This window comes from Dromaius novaehollandiae, chromosome 1, assembly GCF_036370855.1.
Source record: "Dromaius novaehollandiae isolate bDroNov1 chromosome 1, bDroNov1.hap1, whole genome shotgun sequence".
Lineage (NCBI taxonomy): Eukaryota > Metazoa > Chordata > Aves > Casuariiformes > Dromaiidae > Dromaius > Dromaius novaehollandiae.
Genome location: NC_088098.1, coordinates 148623694 through 148641643, shown reverse-complemented (window position 1 = coordinate 148641643; position 17950 = coordinate 148623694). Strand labels below are relative to the sequence as shown.

Sequence of the window (17950 nt, the reverse complement as noted above, 5' to 3'; positions counted from 1 at the left end):
CTTGGCCCAGGCCAACTTCTGCTTTTCCAGATGATATCCGGCTGTGGCTTAGGACCACACAGACCAAGGCCCATTCCCAAGAGACAGTCCGAATATGGCACACTCTGGTTTGAAAGTAAAGAGTTCAGCCGGATGGATGTGAGCTGGCCTCTGGGCCAGTTGCTGGCCTGTTGTATCTCTGTGATATGGCATAGACATAGTCATCGGTGCCAGGAAAACGGAGGGAGAAACAGAAGAGTTGTGAGGCTGAGGACCAGGCAAGAGGAAAGTGCACAGGAGACAGGCAAAGAAGGCAGTATAAGGGAATAATGTCCTGAAGTGCAAGTGGGGAAGTGGCTGAAATGATTCAAGTTTTGTATCGTACTCCTACGTTTACACACTGGCTCTTTAGATTTTCATTTTTCAAGACATGGGCCAATCTTCTCTAATACCTGTTAGGTATATGCTCAAAGAAAGCATTATCATTAATACCAAAATGCCAGAAAATACCAGTCTCTGACTTATCAAAATGCTCTTGGTTCTGTAATAAATCCAAAACCTACAAGATTATCATTTTTCTCTTCATTCAGTGTGAAAATGAGGAAGAGTACAGAGAAGTCAAGAAGACTCATTTAGAACGAGAGAGTTCTTCACGATTAGCTGCTTCTGCCCATAGCATCACAACAGCAAATCACTGCAATATGAATGAAAATAGGTAAGCATTTTCCTTCTTATTTACCACTGAGCCATACAACTAGTTGCATTTTAATGCCGTGTGTTATTTTTGCCTTTAATAGGATTTATTTTTTAATTATCACATTTTATGTTGAAAAATTGCCCAGTGTATTCTCCTTTCTTCTGGCTTAATGAACAAGTTAGAAGCTCCTGACACATTTATATACTGGCATTTTTGTTCTATTGCACAAAGAAGTTGTGAGTTCAAGTGTGAGGCTTGTGGAATGAATAATTACAGCTAGAGCAATGCAATCGTCCGAGATGTATTCCCACACATTATGTTGTAGGCACCATATGTTGTAGACACCAATTCATGTAGGTGACTATATTATACCCTTTGCTTTCCTAACAATTTAGGAGTTTTAAAATTAGAGTTTATCTGTATATCTGGGTTTATCTATAAACTCTGTGGAAAAGGTTAAGAAAAATATTCATAACAATGCCTGCAATACTCAATTCCAGCATATATTTTAGATGCAACATTTTCAAGATTACAAGCAATCTATTCTGTGTAATTAGCAGGTATTTTTTACAAGAAACGTAGACTTTAAAAACAGTCAAATTTCCAAAGGATCCAGCTCTCTGCTGGCTCTCTGCCCATTATTTTATGTACACGGATACCTATCCATGTCAGATCAATCATACTGAGTTTCTTTCAAGGCTTCCAGCAGGCAGACTTAGTTCTTGGAGTTCTTAGAAGATGCTGCTTTGTACATGCTGGTCACCAGTATTTCAAAAAAATCATTTTCTGGTAGTATCGGGGTATCTCTTGGGATGAAAATTCTAAAATGAGAGAATAGTGGTATTTGTTGCAAGAGGCTTTTCTGTTGTACTCATCACTGATGAGTTTGAGTAACTCATGTCATTAATACTGGAAAAAGTCATGGATAAAACTAATATAAATAATGCATATTCAGAAATATGCATTCAATTTCTTTGTCCTTATATAAATCACGTGTCTTTCATAAAGTGAAAACAATACATATAACAGTTTATTTTATTGTGGTTGATTGTGTGCAGACTTGCCATTCCTGTTACCTGTCATATGTTTTGTGTCACATTCATTTTCAGGGAATAGCATGGTTGTCATAGCCTGCTATGTCACAGGGTTAATTCTACCCTTCCTGGAAGCAGTACAATAATTTGTGCTTTGCTTCACATTTTATTCAGTACTCCTGGTAGCAATTGTACATTACAGAAACAACAAAGAAGGTCTTAAATGCTTATTTGCCTCCTAGTTCTTCCCTGGTCTGCCCTGCTTCCGAGATGTTTATGTGATTTATGCTACTGTAGGACATGACACCAAATGCTAATATTTCCACTGCTCAGGAGGGGCTACTGAGGTTGTAGCTAAACCGGCAGTTCCCATGTCTGGAACTCCTGTCCCTCCAGCAACAACCAGGTCCTCACGCTGGCATGTCTCCCCTCCAGTTATGCTAAAACAGTTGCCTTTGTGGCTCACTTGTAAATTCACCCAAGAAACTGAAACCAGAACTTTTTTCTGGTCTGAAACCAGAACTCTCTCTTCTTCTTTTTTTTTTTTTTTGGCCAAACTTTTATTACTCCTCTTCCAGTGCAGCCACACAAACAGTTTTGTCAGCACAGCTGAGGGCTGGTAGCAAAGAGAGGACCAAGAACACCTATGGATATGAACATTTTGTATTGTGGAAATATAGCCTGAGGCACAGGATGATTTACACAGCTTCTCAGTAGAATAAGGCTGACTGGGCTGCTGCAGTTTGACTGCTCGTAGTTTAGGTGGGCCCCAAGCAATGTACCAAAGACTATGAAGAAGGTCTGCAGCACAACTGGAAATTGCACAAGGTCTAAGCAAAACTTCTGAGTCTTGGGTACACTTCCAAGGAGCTATGGCTTCTCGTGGATGCTTTAGCCCTGCACTTTGACAATGACATATGAACATGGCTAACCAAGGCATGGTTGTATGTTTGAAAAGAGGAAAAGAAATGACTGCATCAGCCTGCAAATTCAAAATAGCACTAAATATCTTATTTTTATTAGTGGGGAAAAAGAGCACAGTTGTCCATTTTGTACACCACAATTCTTGCTTTCATAAACAGCATTGGTCATTAAAGCAAAACAGTCCATGTTGTGCTTTAAAAGTAGTACACTGTGGGAAACAGGGAAGGTTCTGAATTATGATCCATGGCTTCTCTTGCAGCCAGTTTTTAAGGACTTTTAATTAGTTCTATTCCTTGAAATGATGTGGTGAAATAAAGTATATTTTGTACCATATTCCTTTTTGCCATTCCATTAAGTATATACTGTATAACACATTAACTATAAAGAAGTGAGAATTGTCCATAAAAAATAATAGACTGGATAAAGGTGAATGTGACAGGGAAAGGTATTGTGTTAAAATAGTCTGTCCGACCTTAATCACAGTTTTTGCCTTAATGTAAACCACCTCCTTAAAAAACCTCTTGCTTTGTGTGCATTGCTTTAAAATTTTCAGGTAAATTTTTTTTTTCAATTTAGTCCATCTAGAGTTTATTTTGGGGCGTATTTTTATTGCCTGTCTGACTTCTTCTCATCCAAAGCTTCTCTCAAATAAATGAAAGATGAAAATACTGTCTGTGTCATAGCTTTCTTCTTTAGAAGATGGAACAGTTCACATTTCTTTGTGTCTGCTGTTTGCATATGTTTCCCTTTGTCTGCGGTACCAGCCTATCTTTCTTTGTCTTCCGAATCTGTATCAGATTAGTATAAACAGTGCAACCAAAGGCTGGCCATTGAGCACAAGGACAACCTAGTCAGCTTCAAACCCATTTCCTGTTTCAGTTCACATATGGTTTTATCACCATGGCTTATAAATTGTCACCTGTAATGGTGAAATAGGGCTCCATAACCTAAACTTACACTTCAGAGCCTAATCTTCTCCAGCTATCCCTTAAGAGATGGTGAGGAAGTGGCCATTTATCTCCGTATTTTTTTCAAGTATCCTGATACAGACTTTATATTAACTCCAGAATGACAATCTGCCTTGAAGGAAAAGAGGAGAAACATGATCCAAATTTGTAAATGAACTCTTGGTCCCCATAAGCTTGTTTCCAGATACCAGTAGACTTTATCCTGCCAGCAGGTTTTAAATTCAAAGTTTTGGTGGTATATAAAATATTTACCTTTCTCAAAGCCAGCTTTGTGACACTCCATTACTGTAATTTCCATTTCCAGCTTGGCAATACCAATAAATAAAAATGAGAAAATGCTTCGGTCACCCGTCTCTCCCCTCTCTGATGCATCAAAACACAAATACTCGAATGATGATTTAACTTCCTCCAGCAGACCTAATGGCAGCAGTCTATTACCTTCCATCTCCTCCAGCAAAAAACATAAGGGTGAAATGCAGTCACAGCCACATGCCGGAGACTTCAATGTAAGTGTATACTGTTGTTCACTAGCTGTATATTTTTCATTTTATATTGCAGTCCACGCTAGTTTTGCAGAATGTTATGCAAAAAATTGTAATAGTGAATGCTGTACTGTAAGTTCCAGTTTTTCTGGTTTCAAGTATAGCAAGGCACAGAACAAAGGAAGATAGGCAGGCCATAAAGCAGGCAAATACTCAACAAAGGCTACATAAGCAAAAGGCAGAAGCTAATGACCCAAAACAAATGGATTTAGCCTTCTAGAGAATACCTTGGGCATGAAACAAGGCACCTACATCCAGAAGTGTGGTGCATTAGGCCTCCACTCAGATGCTGCCTAACCGTGAGTGTGCCTGCAGTCAGGCACTCCTACATGTCACACATACCAGCTTTTCCTATGCTGCTACTTACTCTTGCCACTGGTGAACAGCTTAGCATCAGCCTCACAACTTGGCCCCATCAGAGCCCAGGCATTCAGGTATTTATCTCATCAGAGAGTCTGGATCTAATAAGCGTGTCCAGAGCGCCATTCCAGATAAGGCTATGTACTAAATTAGGTGGTAGCCACTGCCTTCAAGGTACAGAGGGAAAGGGAGTAGGTGCCACACCTCATTTACGCTTGGGCTCTGTGATTAGGATGTTGGAGTAGTGTCTGTTACCACTTCTGGCCGAGGGAATTCACATCTCTGTCTCTCACCTCTCAAAACAGTACCTGAACTCCCAGCCTACAGGACACTGTGGGTAAAACAGCAAGGGGAGAATATTCTCATGTCCTTCCCTTGAAGCTGTTCTGCTTTGTGTGGAATACCTAGAACAAGCAATTTGGCTACCAACATATTGATGTTCACTGCTGGAGCAGCTAGTCAAGTCACTAAGGCACTCTTCTGTTGCTGGGAAGGTCCATGCGCCTTTCCTTGCTACAAAGGCTGTTTAGATGTTTTATCCAGTATCTATTCATTGTTAAATTATTTGTTATTTGATAGTTAGGAGGCTGCAAAAGCCTAAGTATTACAATAACTTTAAGGCAAACAAATTACCAGAGTTGTGGCAGTGGTCACTGCCAGCCACTTTTGCTGTTGGGATAACCATCCTGTGGGGATAACTGGCCCATATAAGCATATGTCTATGTAAATGTATTTATTTTTTGAGAGTGGGGGGAAGTGGTAACTATAATTTTAATTTTAGAGATTTTGTTTTAAATAAGTTACCACAAGTTATGTGTTTCAAGGCTATCTCACAGATGCTTTTAGTATATTGAAATAAAATTAAGTATTCAAAAATATGCCGTAAAAAGACATTTTTAACATATTGTAGTAATTTGTCATTTCATGGATTAAATGTAAATTTTTAAACATTTTAACTTTTAAAACCTAAGTTTAGAGGTTTATAACCCATTCAGAATTATAATGATATGATTCTTCACAAGATATGTTGAAAACAATTTAAATTCCTTCACAGGCAAATGTGTTGGAAATCAAAAGTAGAAAGTGATTGCTTTATGATCCACACTTAGCAAATGCGTTTCACTGAGATTTCCTGCACAGCCTAGCAATGCACCATTTGGTCAACATTTTAACAACCTTGCAATAAAATTCTTATGTATCTGGTTATTCATCTGAAAGCTTTAGCCTGCTGAACTGATCTGGATGTGCCATATAGAAGATGAGAGCTCCTGAACTATAAATGTTAAATCTAGCTTTGTTTTGTCCGTTCTTTCTGTCTGGCACCTAAACGGCATGCCCAAGTGATCATTTGAATTTTTCTCAGAGATCACAAGCCAGGGAGGGGCTTTTCTCTCTTTGAACTTTTTGTCCATTTCTCTGCTCCATTCCCTTCTTTTGCCCGAAAAAGAAGCAATTGCATTTCCTGGCAGTGATTAGCAACCAAGGGCAACCTGGAGCTCTCTGCTTTCCACTGCACCAGCGCATGGTAGCCCACACAGCAGGTCACTTGGTGGGATGAAGGGCACGAGGCCACATGAAGAACATAACTCCAGCAGGCACAGAACAGGGCTGCAGCTGCGGGAATGTGTGACACCCTCTTTTCAATGTGTGGACCTGCCAAAAGGCATGTGCCCCTGCTGTGGCACAGAGCAGTCACCTTTCAAGCTGATCAGGGACCTAGAGTAGAAAGAAACCTGGACCTTGGGCTGCAAATTCACACCACACAGACACATTAGCAGCGCAGTGAGAAACAAGCGTCAAACAAGTGAATCTTGCTCTCCCACGGCAAGGTACAATGCTAGCTTGGAAATTGAAGAGTAGAGATATAACTTGATCTTCTAAATGACCACAATAGATCTATTATTTAATAATTTCACTTACTGTGTTACAGAGGCTTTTGATAGTTACTAATAGTTCAGCTCCAGTTCTTCAGTATTTCATGCTGAAACTCTAGCTGTGTGGCTATCAGTGACAGGATAGTTATACATACTCCCTGCTGAAATAGTAGGAAAACTAACTGGCAATTTACAGCACAATGCAAAGATGCTTCTGTTGTTTATTAGTTGCTTTTTTGAAGTTAGTAGCCAATTCCTCAATGTCTCCTCTGTTGTTTGTTGTCTAGAAAGCAATTCACATCAATTCAGAAAATGTTCTTCTCTGCAATAAGCCTCAGTCCCAGACAGAGCCTTGGTCACCTTTGTCCAGCACACCGAGAGACTGCAGAAGGACAAAGCTAATCTTTGATGATATGTAAGTACAGATGCGTTTAAAATAAAGAATGCAAACAATATCGTTTTCTGTACTGAAAGAGAGAAAAATAAATCTGTCCAAGAGAAGCTCAAACATAGCCAGTACTATTATAGTAATACTCTACTTTGAGCAGTGAATTAGACGTACTGGATAAACTCTTTCATTGATCTTCATAAAATAAGCCTCTAAGTGTTGGGAGCCATAACGGCTGCCTGTTCCCTAACAGCCGGGGAGCTGAGGGGGATAACACAGCCGGCAGGTCAGGGGGCTCACCAGCCAGGGACCCATCCCACCTCACCTGAGCAAGGCAAGCAGGGCAGATTTGGAGGTGGTAGCCACATCCAACGAAGAGTCCAGATGCTCAGCAGAGCCATGGTGATGAGGCAGGTCTGAGATCAAGCTAAGAAGTCAGGTCAGAGGAGGACTGATGAGGGTAACCAGGGTCAGACCCAGCCCAGTGACTGCCAGGCAAGTGCTGAGTGACCAGGCAGATCTGAGGTCAAGCTGGGAAGACAGGCTGCAGGTCATGGTCCAAATCAAAGAGGTCCACAGCCAGGCACAGGCATAGCTGTGACAGGTCTGAAGACAGGCACACCTACAATGTAGCTTGGACAGGGACTGGGGGCCCAGGCCTGAGATAAATGGGGCTCCTGGGCCGATGGGCAGAATGTAGAGGCCCCAGGGAGGCCGGCCCTTAAGGCCTATGAGTGCCCTCAGGGTCCTGGCATTAATTCTGCACACATCAAAGTGCAAATGTATACAGAGCCATTGCAAGGCGAGGTGAGAGGGGCTCTCTTCCTGGGTACCTTCGGAGCAAGGGGACAGGACAAATGGGAGCATGTAGCCCTGAGCCTTGACAGCTGCTGCTATTGTTGCTACTGCTGCTCAGAAAAAGGGGCATTCATGAAGGCAGGGTGAGTAGGAGGCAGTAGTGGTTAGTATGAATACCTGGAGGGATACCTGCCCCTCCCCACCTCCATGATGTCAAACATCTTCAAAGAAGGATCTTCAAACATCCCCTGCTCCTCCCCTCTGGAAACAGTTCCAGGTTGTAATTGTCTTTCTTTTGGTTTTGGTAAATTAAAATTCCTGGTTCATTTCCCAAGGTGATTTATGAAGTGGTATATTTTAGATAAAATATAAAGTTGACACTGAAAGCTGGAATCCTAAAAAAGCCACACTCTTTTTGCCTGGTGAGGTTCTGGCCTAGAAATACCGACTTTTCTGGCTTGGCTAAAACAGAAGAAATTCTGTTTAAGCTATGTATCAGACTGCCTGGAGTGAATGCAGCTCCGTAAGCTGCATGACCTTGACAGGCCCTTCATACTCCCAGACTTTCATCCGCAACATCGCTCACTCTTGTGTACCAAAGGGAACCTTGGGAAAACAGCCCATTTCCTCAGGAACTGTCTTCTGTCAGAACTGTGATTTTTAATAAATAATAATAAAAATTATAAGCTTTCTTCTCACCACCTCCAGATAATCTCACCAAGGGAAACCAGTTTTCCTACATAAAGTATAAATAATTCCCATTGACTTCAAAACAAGTTATCAGTTTTGTATGTCAAGAAAGAAAAGCTAGTGAGATTCATTTCTGTGAGCATTCATGACAGTCATAAGGAGATCCAGGTTGAATAAATGTAACCATTGTCTCTGTCCCTTTTGTGAAAAACTCTCCCTAGTGTATATATTCTAATTTTCCCTCCTCTACTTCCCTCCATGCTATTTTTTCCTCTTCTAATGCATTTATTCAACAATCTCCACTGAGGAAATTTAAAACTGTTTAGAAGTACTACCTAACTCTTCGTATCTCTTAAAATGCTTTATCATCTATAATTTACTTGCAACTGTTGAATTTTTCTGCATTTTAAAGATGTGCATAGGAAACAAAAAGGCATCAGTGTGCCTGATAAAAGTCAAAATGTAGGAAGTGCTCATCTGTGTGGATTAGAAGAAAAAATACAGTGAGAAAAAGCTACAGTAGAGCTATTGTAACTTCATCTGATTCTCCTTCAACATGCTGATAAAAAAACGGGAACTGTTTTTTTCCCCCCTATAATGCTGTCACAGGAAAACTGTTTTTTTCAGTGTCTCTATCATCTAAGAGGCTTTTATCACTTGCTTTCTCCATTAGTGATACATGTGATTTCTCTGGCAGGCATCTTCAAAAAAACAGCTTCACCTTTTGAAAGAGAGATACAATAAAACTGTTTGTGTGTAGTGCCTTCCAGGTAGACTGTCCCCAAGCAGTTTGTGGTCCATAAAAGAAAAGGCAATCTAAAAAGCCAAATAAGATAAGACACAGAAGCCAAATATCTCTTAATTTGCCCTTAAAAAGCAGAAACAGTTAAATGCCTGTTGTGCTAACTACAGGAGAGAGATTTTCATGTACTACAACTGTTGTCCACAACCTATATCTAGGAAGCACCACCAGAATACCAGCTATACTAGACCAGGACTCTGAAACTGCTGTGTAAAGAGGTCACTAAAACATAGCAGATTAGATTGGCTGCAAATGTTGAATGTCAACAAATTTGACTCACGTGTTAGAAGGATCAAATTAAAGATGGCAGCCAGTGTCTTTCAAATTCTGCACCACAGCAGAGGATTTGAACAAATGCAATACACTGGGTCTAAAATTATCTAGTAATCCTAACAGCAGTGTTTTATCCAAAATGATGCCCATGAAGTGTTTCCTCTCTTAATCCATGAAGTTCTGAATTATTATAATCCAACCATGGCTTTAAAGTCTTCACTTTAATTAGACTCTATAGTTTGAAGAGACTAAATCCCGTATATTTGATTTAAAACAACAACTAATTTTTTTGACCAATCAGTATCTTGTTACATTATTCTCAACTTATTTTCTCCAGATCATTGACAACAGCTGTCGCTGGCAATAAATTGGAACACAAGCAGGTCAATGAATAGTATATCTTTCTTGGCAGAGTGTTGTACATATATACATTGAAATATAAACGTAAATATAGCTAGCAGTCTTTAAAAAGGCAGGCAAAATCCTACTTCACCTGGTTTGCCATTGTTTCCTGCCTGCTCTGAATATGCTTCAAAATACCCAGCATGTCACATGTATAAGTGACATCAATACTGTTTCCAGTACTAATTCTTAACCAGATTTTGTTGATTTTTTGCCATTTATGACTGTATGAAGATAGCATTTTTAAGGTTACATAACAATGCTTCAAGCCAAATTCAATCCTACTGTAATTCCACTAAATGATAGAGTTCCCAATAACTGCTTTTAGGAACAAAGTCTGTTGTCCTTGAAGTGATAAGCACAAACATGCTGTGGGTGCCTGAGGGCACAGTCCCACACCCTCCTCAAAACACTGCATGAGTGGTATGAAAAGGGTAGAGCATGCCTAGCTTTCCAGTTCTCATTTTGGTTAAATCAGAACTTATTCCTCAGGATTATTTTCTCACTTGTATTGTGGGTTACCCTAGTAAACCTGTTTCTTTTTCCTTTTACATTTCTTTTCCTTTTTTTTTTTTTTTTTTTTTTTCTGGTCTTATAGGGACAGGATAATACATCTTCCTCAGCATTTTTTTCAGTTTTTCTGTTCGCATTTTGTCAAATGTTTTTCCACCTTTATAGATTTAGGTGCTGTATATACCCACCAGCTTTACATTGCCCCAGCTTTAGGGACATATCCTGCTGTGAGATAGCATTCACATGTTTGTTTGTCTACAGGTAAACCATATACCCAGGAAATGTTCCATCTGCAGAGTTGTACAGCATAGAGCTCATAAAGACCTCAAAAGATAGCTTCTTGGCACATATCTTAGTTTTGGCTTGGACCCCAAATCTCTCATTATCAGTTTCTTCTTCCATGTTCATCTGCCTCACAGTGGAAAGAAAAAGGCAGACTTTCGTCATGACTCAAATGCAAGATCTGGAATGCAGATCACTCTGCCTTGCCCAAAATGCCTCAAGGACTCTTGGTCTTCTGAGATATTTGGAGAGACTTCTGTAATATTGAGCATATCCTCAGGAGCACAGTTAAGGAAAAGAGCTTTGGTCCTCTTCCCATCAGCAATCTAAGCAATTACTGGTCAGATAGACCAACATCTGCTCTACTGAGTTCCTCACAAATTCATAGGCTTACTTTGAGTGCTCCCAATTTCTTGGCCTTGGAGATTTCAAGACTTCATCTGACCATCTCATTGTTCCCCTTCTTCCCTCTTTGCTTATGGCAATCAATTTTCTCATGTCTACATTGCCCATGAGAAAAAAACATTAGACTCTTAGATAGCAGACTCTGCCTCCCATGATCAGATAATTAAGTTGCCTGTTCTCTGCAAGACCACCTACCCCCCTTTTTTTAGGGACATTTTGTGAGAGCTTGGTTTGGTGGGAAATAGATGCTTAATCAGCTCTAGCTGGAGATTCTCACGGAATAAAGGATTTATCGCCATTACTCCCTGCTGTCAAAGAGAAGCAGGGGCTAGTCTGAACTTACAGGCTACAGTCCTGCCCTTCCCCTGTCCTATGGGCAAGTGGTGCAGCACTGCTTATGTCTCCATGATTAAGCTGTCTTCACCTCCCAAAACAAAGAACAGTCACTGCCTCCTGAGAACAGTCCCTGGCCAATGCCATCCCCCCAGCTGCATCCAGGCATTGTCTGAGAGAGAGCTCAAAATTATGCCAGGGAGACTGTTAGCAATTAAACAGCATGGATGATCAAACGATAGAGCTGGTGTCCTTGCCCTGCTTATTTCACTAGCACAGACATGCCCAAGCAAAGCTTTTACTGACAGACTCAGATCTGAAATAGCCTCTGATAATATTACCAGTCTGGGAAGAGGATTTGTTTCTATCACTTGACTTTCGATGCTCCTTTTTTCACTCTGCAACTTGGCCAGGAAATATCTTTAGTCTACAGTGAATCATGAATGTGACCAGGACAAGGGTCTGCTAGTCAGGCAGCCCCTGGCTCAGCAAACCTTCCCCCAGCCCCTGGCAGCAGAGCTGAATCTCTCCGATGGAGAGGGCAGTTCTCTGTCCTCACTTCCACCACTGGTGAGCAGAGGGCAGATGCCTACAGCAGGTGGTGAGCACCTTCCAAACCCCTTCTCAGCTCTTAGACTAGTCTTGGGTCTGATGCTACTTAATGAACCATAGATACTATCGTACCTTTTCCGGGTTGGGATTGCAGGCGGCCCGTCCGCCCATGTCAAATTAGGAGACGGTCATTTGGAGACGAGATGTTATGTCCCAACGTACAAGCTCAACCACAAGGGAGCTGGGCAAGAGCAAAATTCAGCTAGACAGAAGACTGAGCAAGCCCATGTCGTCTGTGTGAAGAATTTTACTGTTGCCTTCCAAAGAAGGACTTTGGATTAGTAAGTCCTATATTAGTTAGTAATAAATATTAAACATCCTTACCTTTACTGGTAAAGATGTGAATTATGTCTACAGAGGATAGGAGAGCTCTATGAGAAAAGAGCCTCGCTATCCTTAATTGGCGACTACTGGAAAGTCCAAGGTCAGCGAGGAAGCTGTCATTCGCCTTATACCACTTCCCGCAAGCACCAATTGGGAAACCCAGGAACTCTACCTCTCCAGCTTTTGTCAGTTCTCTCACTTGTTCTTCAAGATGTTGGTATTTTCGGACTTTCTCTGCCGCTGCGTCTCCCAGAGATGACAATCCACTCTCATAGCGGACTGTAACGTCCACTACTTTCGCCCGGCCTTCCTTAACCACCACCAAATCTGGCTTAAGAAGCTCGTTGTTTATTGTCTCTGAGGTTGGGCTCTATGTAGATCTCCCAGCCTTGTTTCTTCGCTTCTTCAGCCAGCATTCCACAAAAGATGTTATGCCTTTTAATCCGGGCATCCTGGACTGCAGGGCAGTAGCCAATAATATGTGAACAAGTCTCCCATTCTGCAGGACAATGCCTGCATCCCTTTGGTGCCCCTTCTCCCAGCCCACGTGCCAAATACTCCCTAGTGGGATAGACACTGGCACGCAGCTGTATCGCTGTTAAAAGCTTCCTGTGAGGAATGCCCCAATAATGTACGAGCCAATCATTACTGATGTTATCATTTTCAAAGTTCTTAATACCGCGGCCCTGTGCTTTCAGATTGGCCCAATTCTCTAACTCTCTTTTCCTCCACTTGCTAGGAATAGGGTAGATGACCCGGGGAGCTGGTACTTCCCATTCGGATGTCGTCTCGCTCCCATCCAGTACGGCCGGAATTCTCATGGGAAGTTCTTCCCCAATTGATGGTACTTTATCCGCCCTTCCTCCAGCGGCAATCCACACCCTCTCAAACTCTCCCTGGATGCCTTCTTCCAGAACAATTGTTCTGGTGATGGTATCGGAGGATTGGGCAATACGATGCAGCCGGCGAGCCTGGATATTTGGAATTTGGCTCGCCAGCCGCGCAATTCCAAGACCGCCGTCCTTAGTGCTGGAATATAGGATGGCGTCGCACGTACTGGGTGGTAAGTGAAGCCAACCCTTCACTGCTGTTCTTATCGCAAGGTCCAAGGAATGGAGGTATGAGGCGTTCGCTCCGGCATGATCAGCCGCATATAGCAACCGTGGGACTGCATACACTTTCAAGATTTCAGCCTTCTGAAGTGGTTTTAATGGGGCTTCCCCGATGTTCTTCACCCATGTGCTCAGCTTTTCTTGCAGCTCTGGTCGGGAGAGACCAATCCAAGGGTCAACTCCCAGGCCCAAATATTTCTCAGAGCTGCCCAGCTCAATTAAATGCAGTTGTTCTCCATTAATCATCCACGGGTCACAGTTGTTAATTGTATAAGAGTCTTTTGTGGGCCTTATAAAAAACCCGTGGCATTTCGCTGCTTGCACTTTCAGCCCGGTTTGATGACAAAACTCTTCCACCACTTAAATATTCTTTTGCATACTGTCCCACGAGTCACTCAACAGCACCAGATCATCCGCGAATGCCAATGTTGATACAGAGCTGTTCTTATACCTAAAACCTTCTTCTCCCTCTTCTAGTCGACACAATAACAGATCCATTGATAGGTTAAAGAGAAGCGGGGACATCGGATCGCCTTGCTTCACCCCAGTGAGGATCTTAACCTTCTCCGAGTGGGTTCCCCCAACCTCCAGCCGCGTCGCACTGTTGTTATACATTTCGGCAATAATGTCAATGATATGACCATCAACCTCTTTTTGCCTGAGGACCTGGAAGATATGTTGATGATGGACTGAATCAAAGACTTGAATCAAAGTCCACAAAGACAACCCCGAGCGATTTATGTTCTTTTTTCGCATATCGGATCAACATCTGGAGAAGCTTGAGATTTTCCGCACAGCCCGGGGCTGCAATAAACCCTCTTTGGCGGCTGTTAATTGGACATGCTTTCCGTAACCGTGTTGTTAAGATCCGGGAAAACAATCGCAGGATAGTCGACCCGATGGTAATGGGTCGCCAGTTGTTAATATCCCCTATCTTCCCAGGATCCACAGATTTGGGTAGCAGGATTGTTCTGCACTCCTTGATGTCATCAGGGATCTTCCCGGCCAAAAGCCACAGATTGAACAAGTCGGCTAGTTGACTCCCCTGAGGGTCCTTCTTCAGGATATCCCTCAGGCTTAAGCCATCAGGCCCGGGGGCCGAGTTTTTATTCATCTCGGCCATGTTCTTCCGGACTTCCGCTGGGGAAATCATCTTCTTAAAAGCAGAATTATCCGCTGCCCCCGCACTGTGGAAAGCACCCAGACTGAGAAAGGGGCCACCTTCTTCCCACTTCTTTCTGAATGAATTATAGAGTTCATCCATTGGAAGGGGGCACTTAAGTGCTTTAATGTTATCCAAAATGATACCAGCAAGCTTCTTACGATCCATCTCGAAGAGCCGCTGGTATCTCAGGTATTGGCCCCGCTTCACCGCCCTGATCTTCATCCACTTTCTCTCCTTGGGCACAGGTCCAGCCTGGTGCTTTCTCAGTTGTTTCAATTTGGCTACTACGGCATGTCCTGCCAGCTGTGCCAGCCATTCCTCCGTTGATCCTTTGATGACCTTCTGGGCGTCTTTGGTACCCTCCAGGACCTCCTCAAAAGCGATCTTCAGACTGGGGGAGAGGGTTCCAACTCGTATTCTCTCCGCAATAATCTTCCTGTATTCTGTCTTTATCACTTCAATCCTTTCCTTCTCAACCGGTTCGTCCCCTTCGCGCCGATGTTCTGCTTTCCTTGGCGATGCTGATGTCTTAGCACCTGCCGCAAGCTGGCGTCTCTTATTGCTGATCTGCTTCGCCGTTTTCATGGGCAAATGCTCTCCGATCAGCTTATTCACAAAGCGTTCGTTCTTATACTTCTTCTCCAACTCTATCAGTAGAACTGTCTCCTCTTCCATCCAACAGCTCTTATGCATACCTCGAATTCCTTTTCCCTTCGGACGAGACGCCTCAATCCTTTCCTTATTCCTAAGCAGTGGGTGCACAAGCCTTTTGTGCTGAGAGAGGCCGTTTTTGGTCTTAAACCCTCGGTTGCATTCTTCACACAGGAAGCCACTGGGGCCACCAGGGCCTTCCTCTTCACGTTCAGCTGGAGCCCCCTGGCATCTTGGGAAGTGTCAGGCTATACTATGATGTTTCTCATTCGTTCTCCCACATCGGGAGCACGCGAACAGAATTCGTCGCCGACCATGGGCTCTTCGAAGATGGTCAATTAGTGCCGCCATTCTTCCCATCTTGACACCGCAGCATGGACATGCTGGATGTTCATCCGGGACTTTCATGATTGGTGTACTCACACCAATCACTTCCCCCCTGGTGCCAAGAATGGGACTTGTCACAATTGGAACAGAGATTGCGAGCCCAGAGGGAGATGTCGGCACACTATCTGTCACGTCCTCCTCCGGCACCTCTTCGGTACCGGTCATGGGAGGCTATCCGATAGGTGCCAGCACCTCATAAACCTCCGGCAGATCTTTTATGCAATCATATGGTGGTTCGGGATAAATCCCTCCCCAACCGACATAATCCGAGTTACAGAAAGTCAAATTTGGTAAGCGGTAGGCCATCTCATCAGTTGTTATTACTGCCGGAGTAACACTCACGGCCTCATGGGGAAACTCCCCAGTCTGAGTGGCCACCGAGACGAAATTAACAGCCCATGATTTTATTGGGCTGTACATATTGTCTACAGGGGTTCGAGATACAACCAGAAGAACCAGCCCCCAAGTTCAACTGGTGTGCCTTAGTATCGCCCCTAGGCGAAGGGCTCTGGACACACGAATATATAAATCGTGGTCAAATCAATTTAGTTTCACCTCGAGGATACTACCGAGCGGTCGGTGAGGTCGATCGGAAGGGTAGGAAGTAACTATAATTCCATGATCACACTGAGGCAGAGGCTAACTTGGTTACCTGAAGACGGGCATCCAGCGGGACCACGAGGAGGTGTAGCCTCTGCAGCTAAGCCCAGTTAGTAACTATGGTCCCGTCTTAAGAGAGTCATAGTTACCATAAGGAAGTCTCACCTAACCACCAATGTGGTTCTGTGCTACCTTACCTCTTGTTTTTGCCAGAGCTTGTCTTCCTCAGGTTTTGTTACAAACATTGACCTTACTCCTCCAAGAGCTAAAGTTCCATCCCAGGACTTCAGGGTTTGTCTTGCTGTGCTGGGCCCCATAGCAGTGTGGGTTTTCATCACACTCGATGCCAGGATTCACAGATGTGGTATATGAGACATTCTAATGCATCTGTATGCAGTTTAATTCCTAAGTCAGTTCCAAGACAGTTACCACTGTCTCTGTGGCAGTGGTAAATACCTTTATGTTCCTCAGCCTAGAGGATCAGAAGCAGGTTGTTCAAACCCATTTTCAGCCTGGGAGTATCCTTTTTCTTCCTAAGAACCAACAAAGAGTCATGGAGCTGAAGAAAGGCTGTGCTGATTTAATGCATCTGAGGAATCTGATTTCCCAAAATCCCTATCAGATGCATTCCTGGTCTTCTAGTCCCTGATGATAACTTCTTTCAAATCCTACCGTTACTGAAGGTTCTCAGAAAGGCATGGCAGGAAAAAGCCCAAGTGATTACAGGTAACCTAGTTAGTTCAGTTTTTGTTTGAGGATGTGCTGCTCCTTCCTGTCAGTATAGATACCCCATTCTTTGACTCAGGTTTCAGATCCACTGTCAACAGCAGTTTCACCCACACCTTGCCTTCTCACTCGTCGGAGCTGGGATGTTAGCTGTCTGTCAGGGTTAGAGTACACTTGATCTTCCCATATACTCCTTCCCTAAAGAGATGTTTCTTCTTTTGGTTTTCAGTTGCCTCCTGGGAGTTCAAGGTGTGATTCCATGCCATTTTAAAATGATGTAAATCTTGACTGCTGTGCTCCTGCCCTCTCTCCCTAGGCCTGACTGTAAAGGCTTTCATCCCACCTTCAATTGAAATTAGTTGATTTCAGAATGTTTAACACACACGAAGAGAGATACACTTGCAAGGATGTAATGTCTTCCCCCTCTGCTTTTAACATAGGAGTGCAAGTGCCTATTGTTAATACTTCTTTCTCATACACTCATTCGTCCCATGTGCTTTCTAGTCCAGACACTGATTTCATGTGAGTATCTTTAAGCCATGAATCTGGGACTTGCCCAGGAATTTGTAGTAGATTTTGACTCTTTCTCTTGGTCTCTTGCATTTCACTTCACTAACATGGTTAGTCTGGGTGTTTTTGTATTCTTGCCAAAATGGGAATCCCCATTTATTTTATCTTTCCTAATTTTGTTTATATTAGGTGCCATGCTTTAATTTTGGCTTCTATTTTCGCAACAGTAACTTCCTCTCCAGGCATCTGTACTATTCATTTATCTAAACTATTGACCTTGTCATACAAAGTCCATCAAAATAGTAGGTCTGTGACTGGGTAAATTTATCTTACACTTGGCCTGAATCCGATCAGAATCTGAAATCCGTATAGCACCATCATTTAAATGGGTCACAAATACAGTGATCTTTCAGCTCTCTCCAAATCTCTGCTCCCCTGCTGAACTTTGCAGAGCTGCTGGGTCTGCCATACTTAGCATGAGATTCCTGTAACTGGGTATCCACTTTGTACAGTGCCATGGACTGCCTTGCACCCCCTGTGCCATGTCCCAGACACAGCAGGTCAGCAGCATTTATTCTGAGCTGCAGAATGGGCAAGAG

The 17950-nt window shown here is 43.0% G+C and overlaps 1 protein-coding gene across 2 annotated transcripts in view; it reads left to right on the top strand.

The window, feature by feature from the left end:
* The window catches only part of AFF3 (ALF transcription elongation factor 3), a 338365-nt gene that overhangs the window by 290552 nt on the left and 29863 nt on the right, over positions 1-17950 (top strand). For both annotated transcript variants that reach the window (XM_064502379.1, XM_064502371.1), the window contains exons 12-14: positions 570-694; positions 3907-4108; positions 6666-6793. In XM_064502379.1, the coding sequence (XP_064358449.1) occupies positions 570-694; positions 3907-4108; positions 6666-6793 (455 nt within the window). The remainder of the gene's footprint in view (positions 1-569; positions 695-3906; positions 4109-6665; positions 6794-17950) is intronic.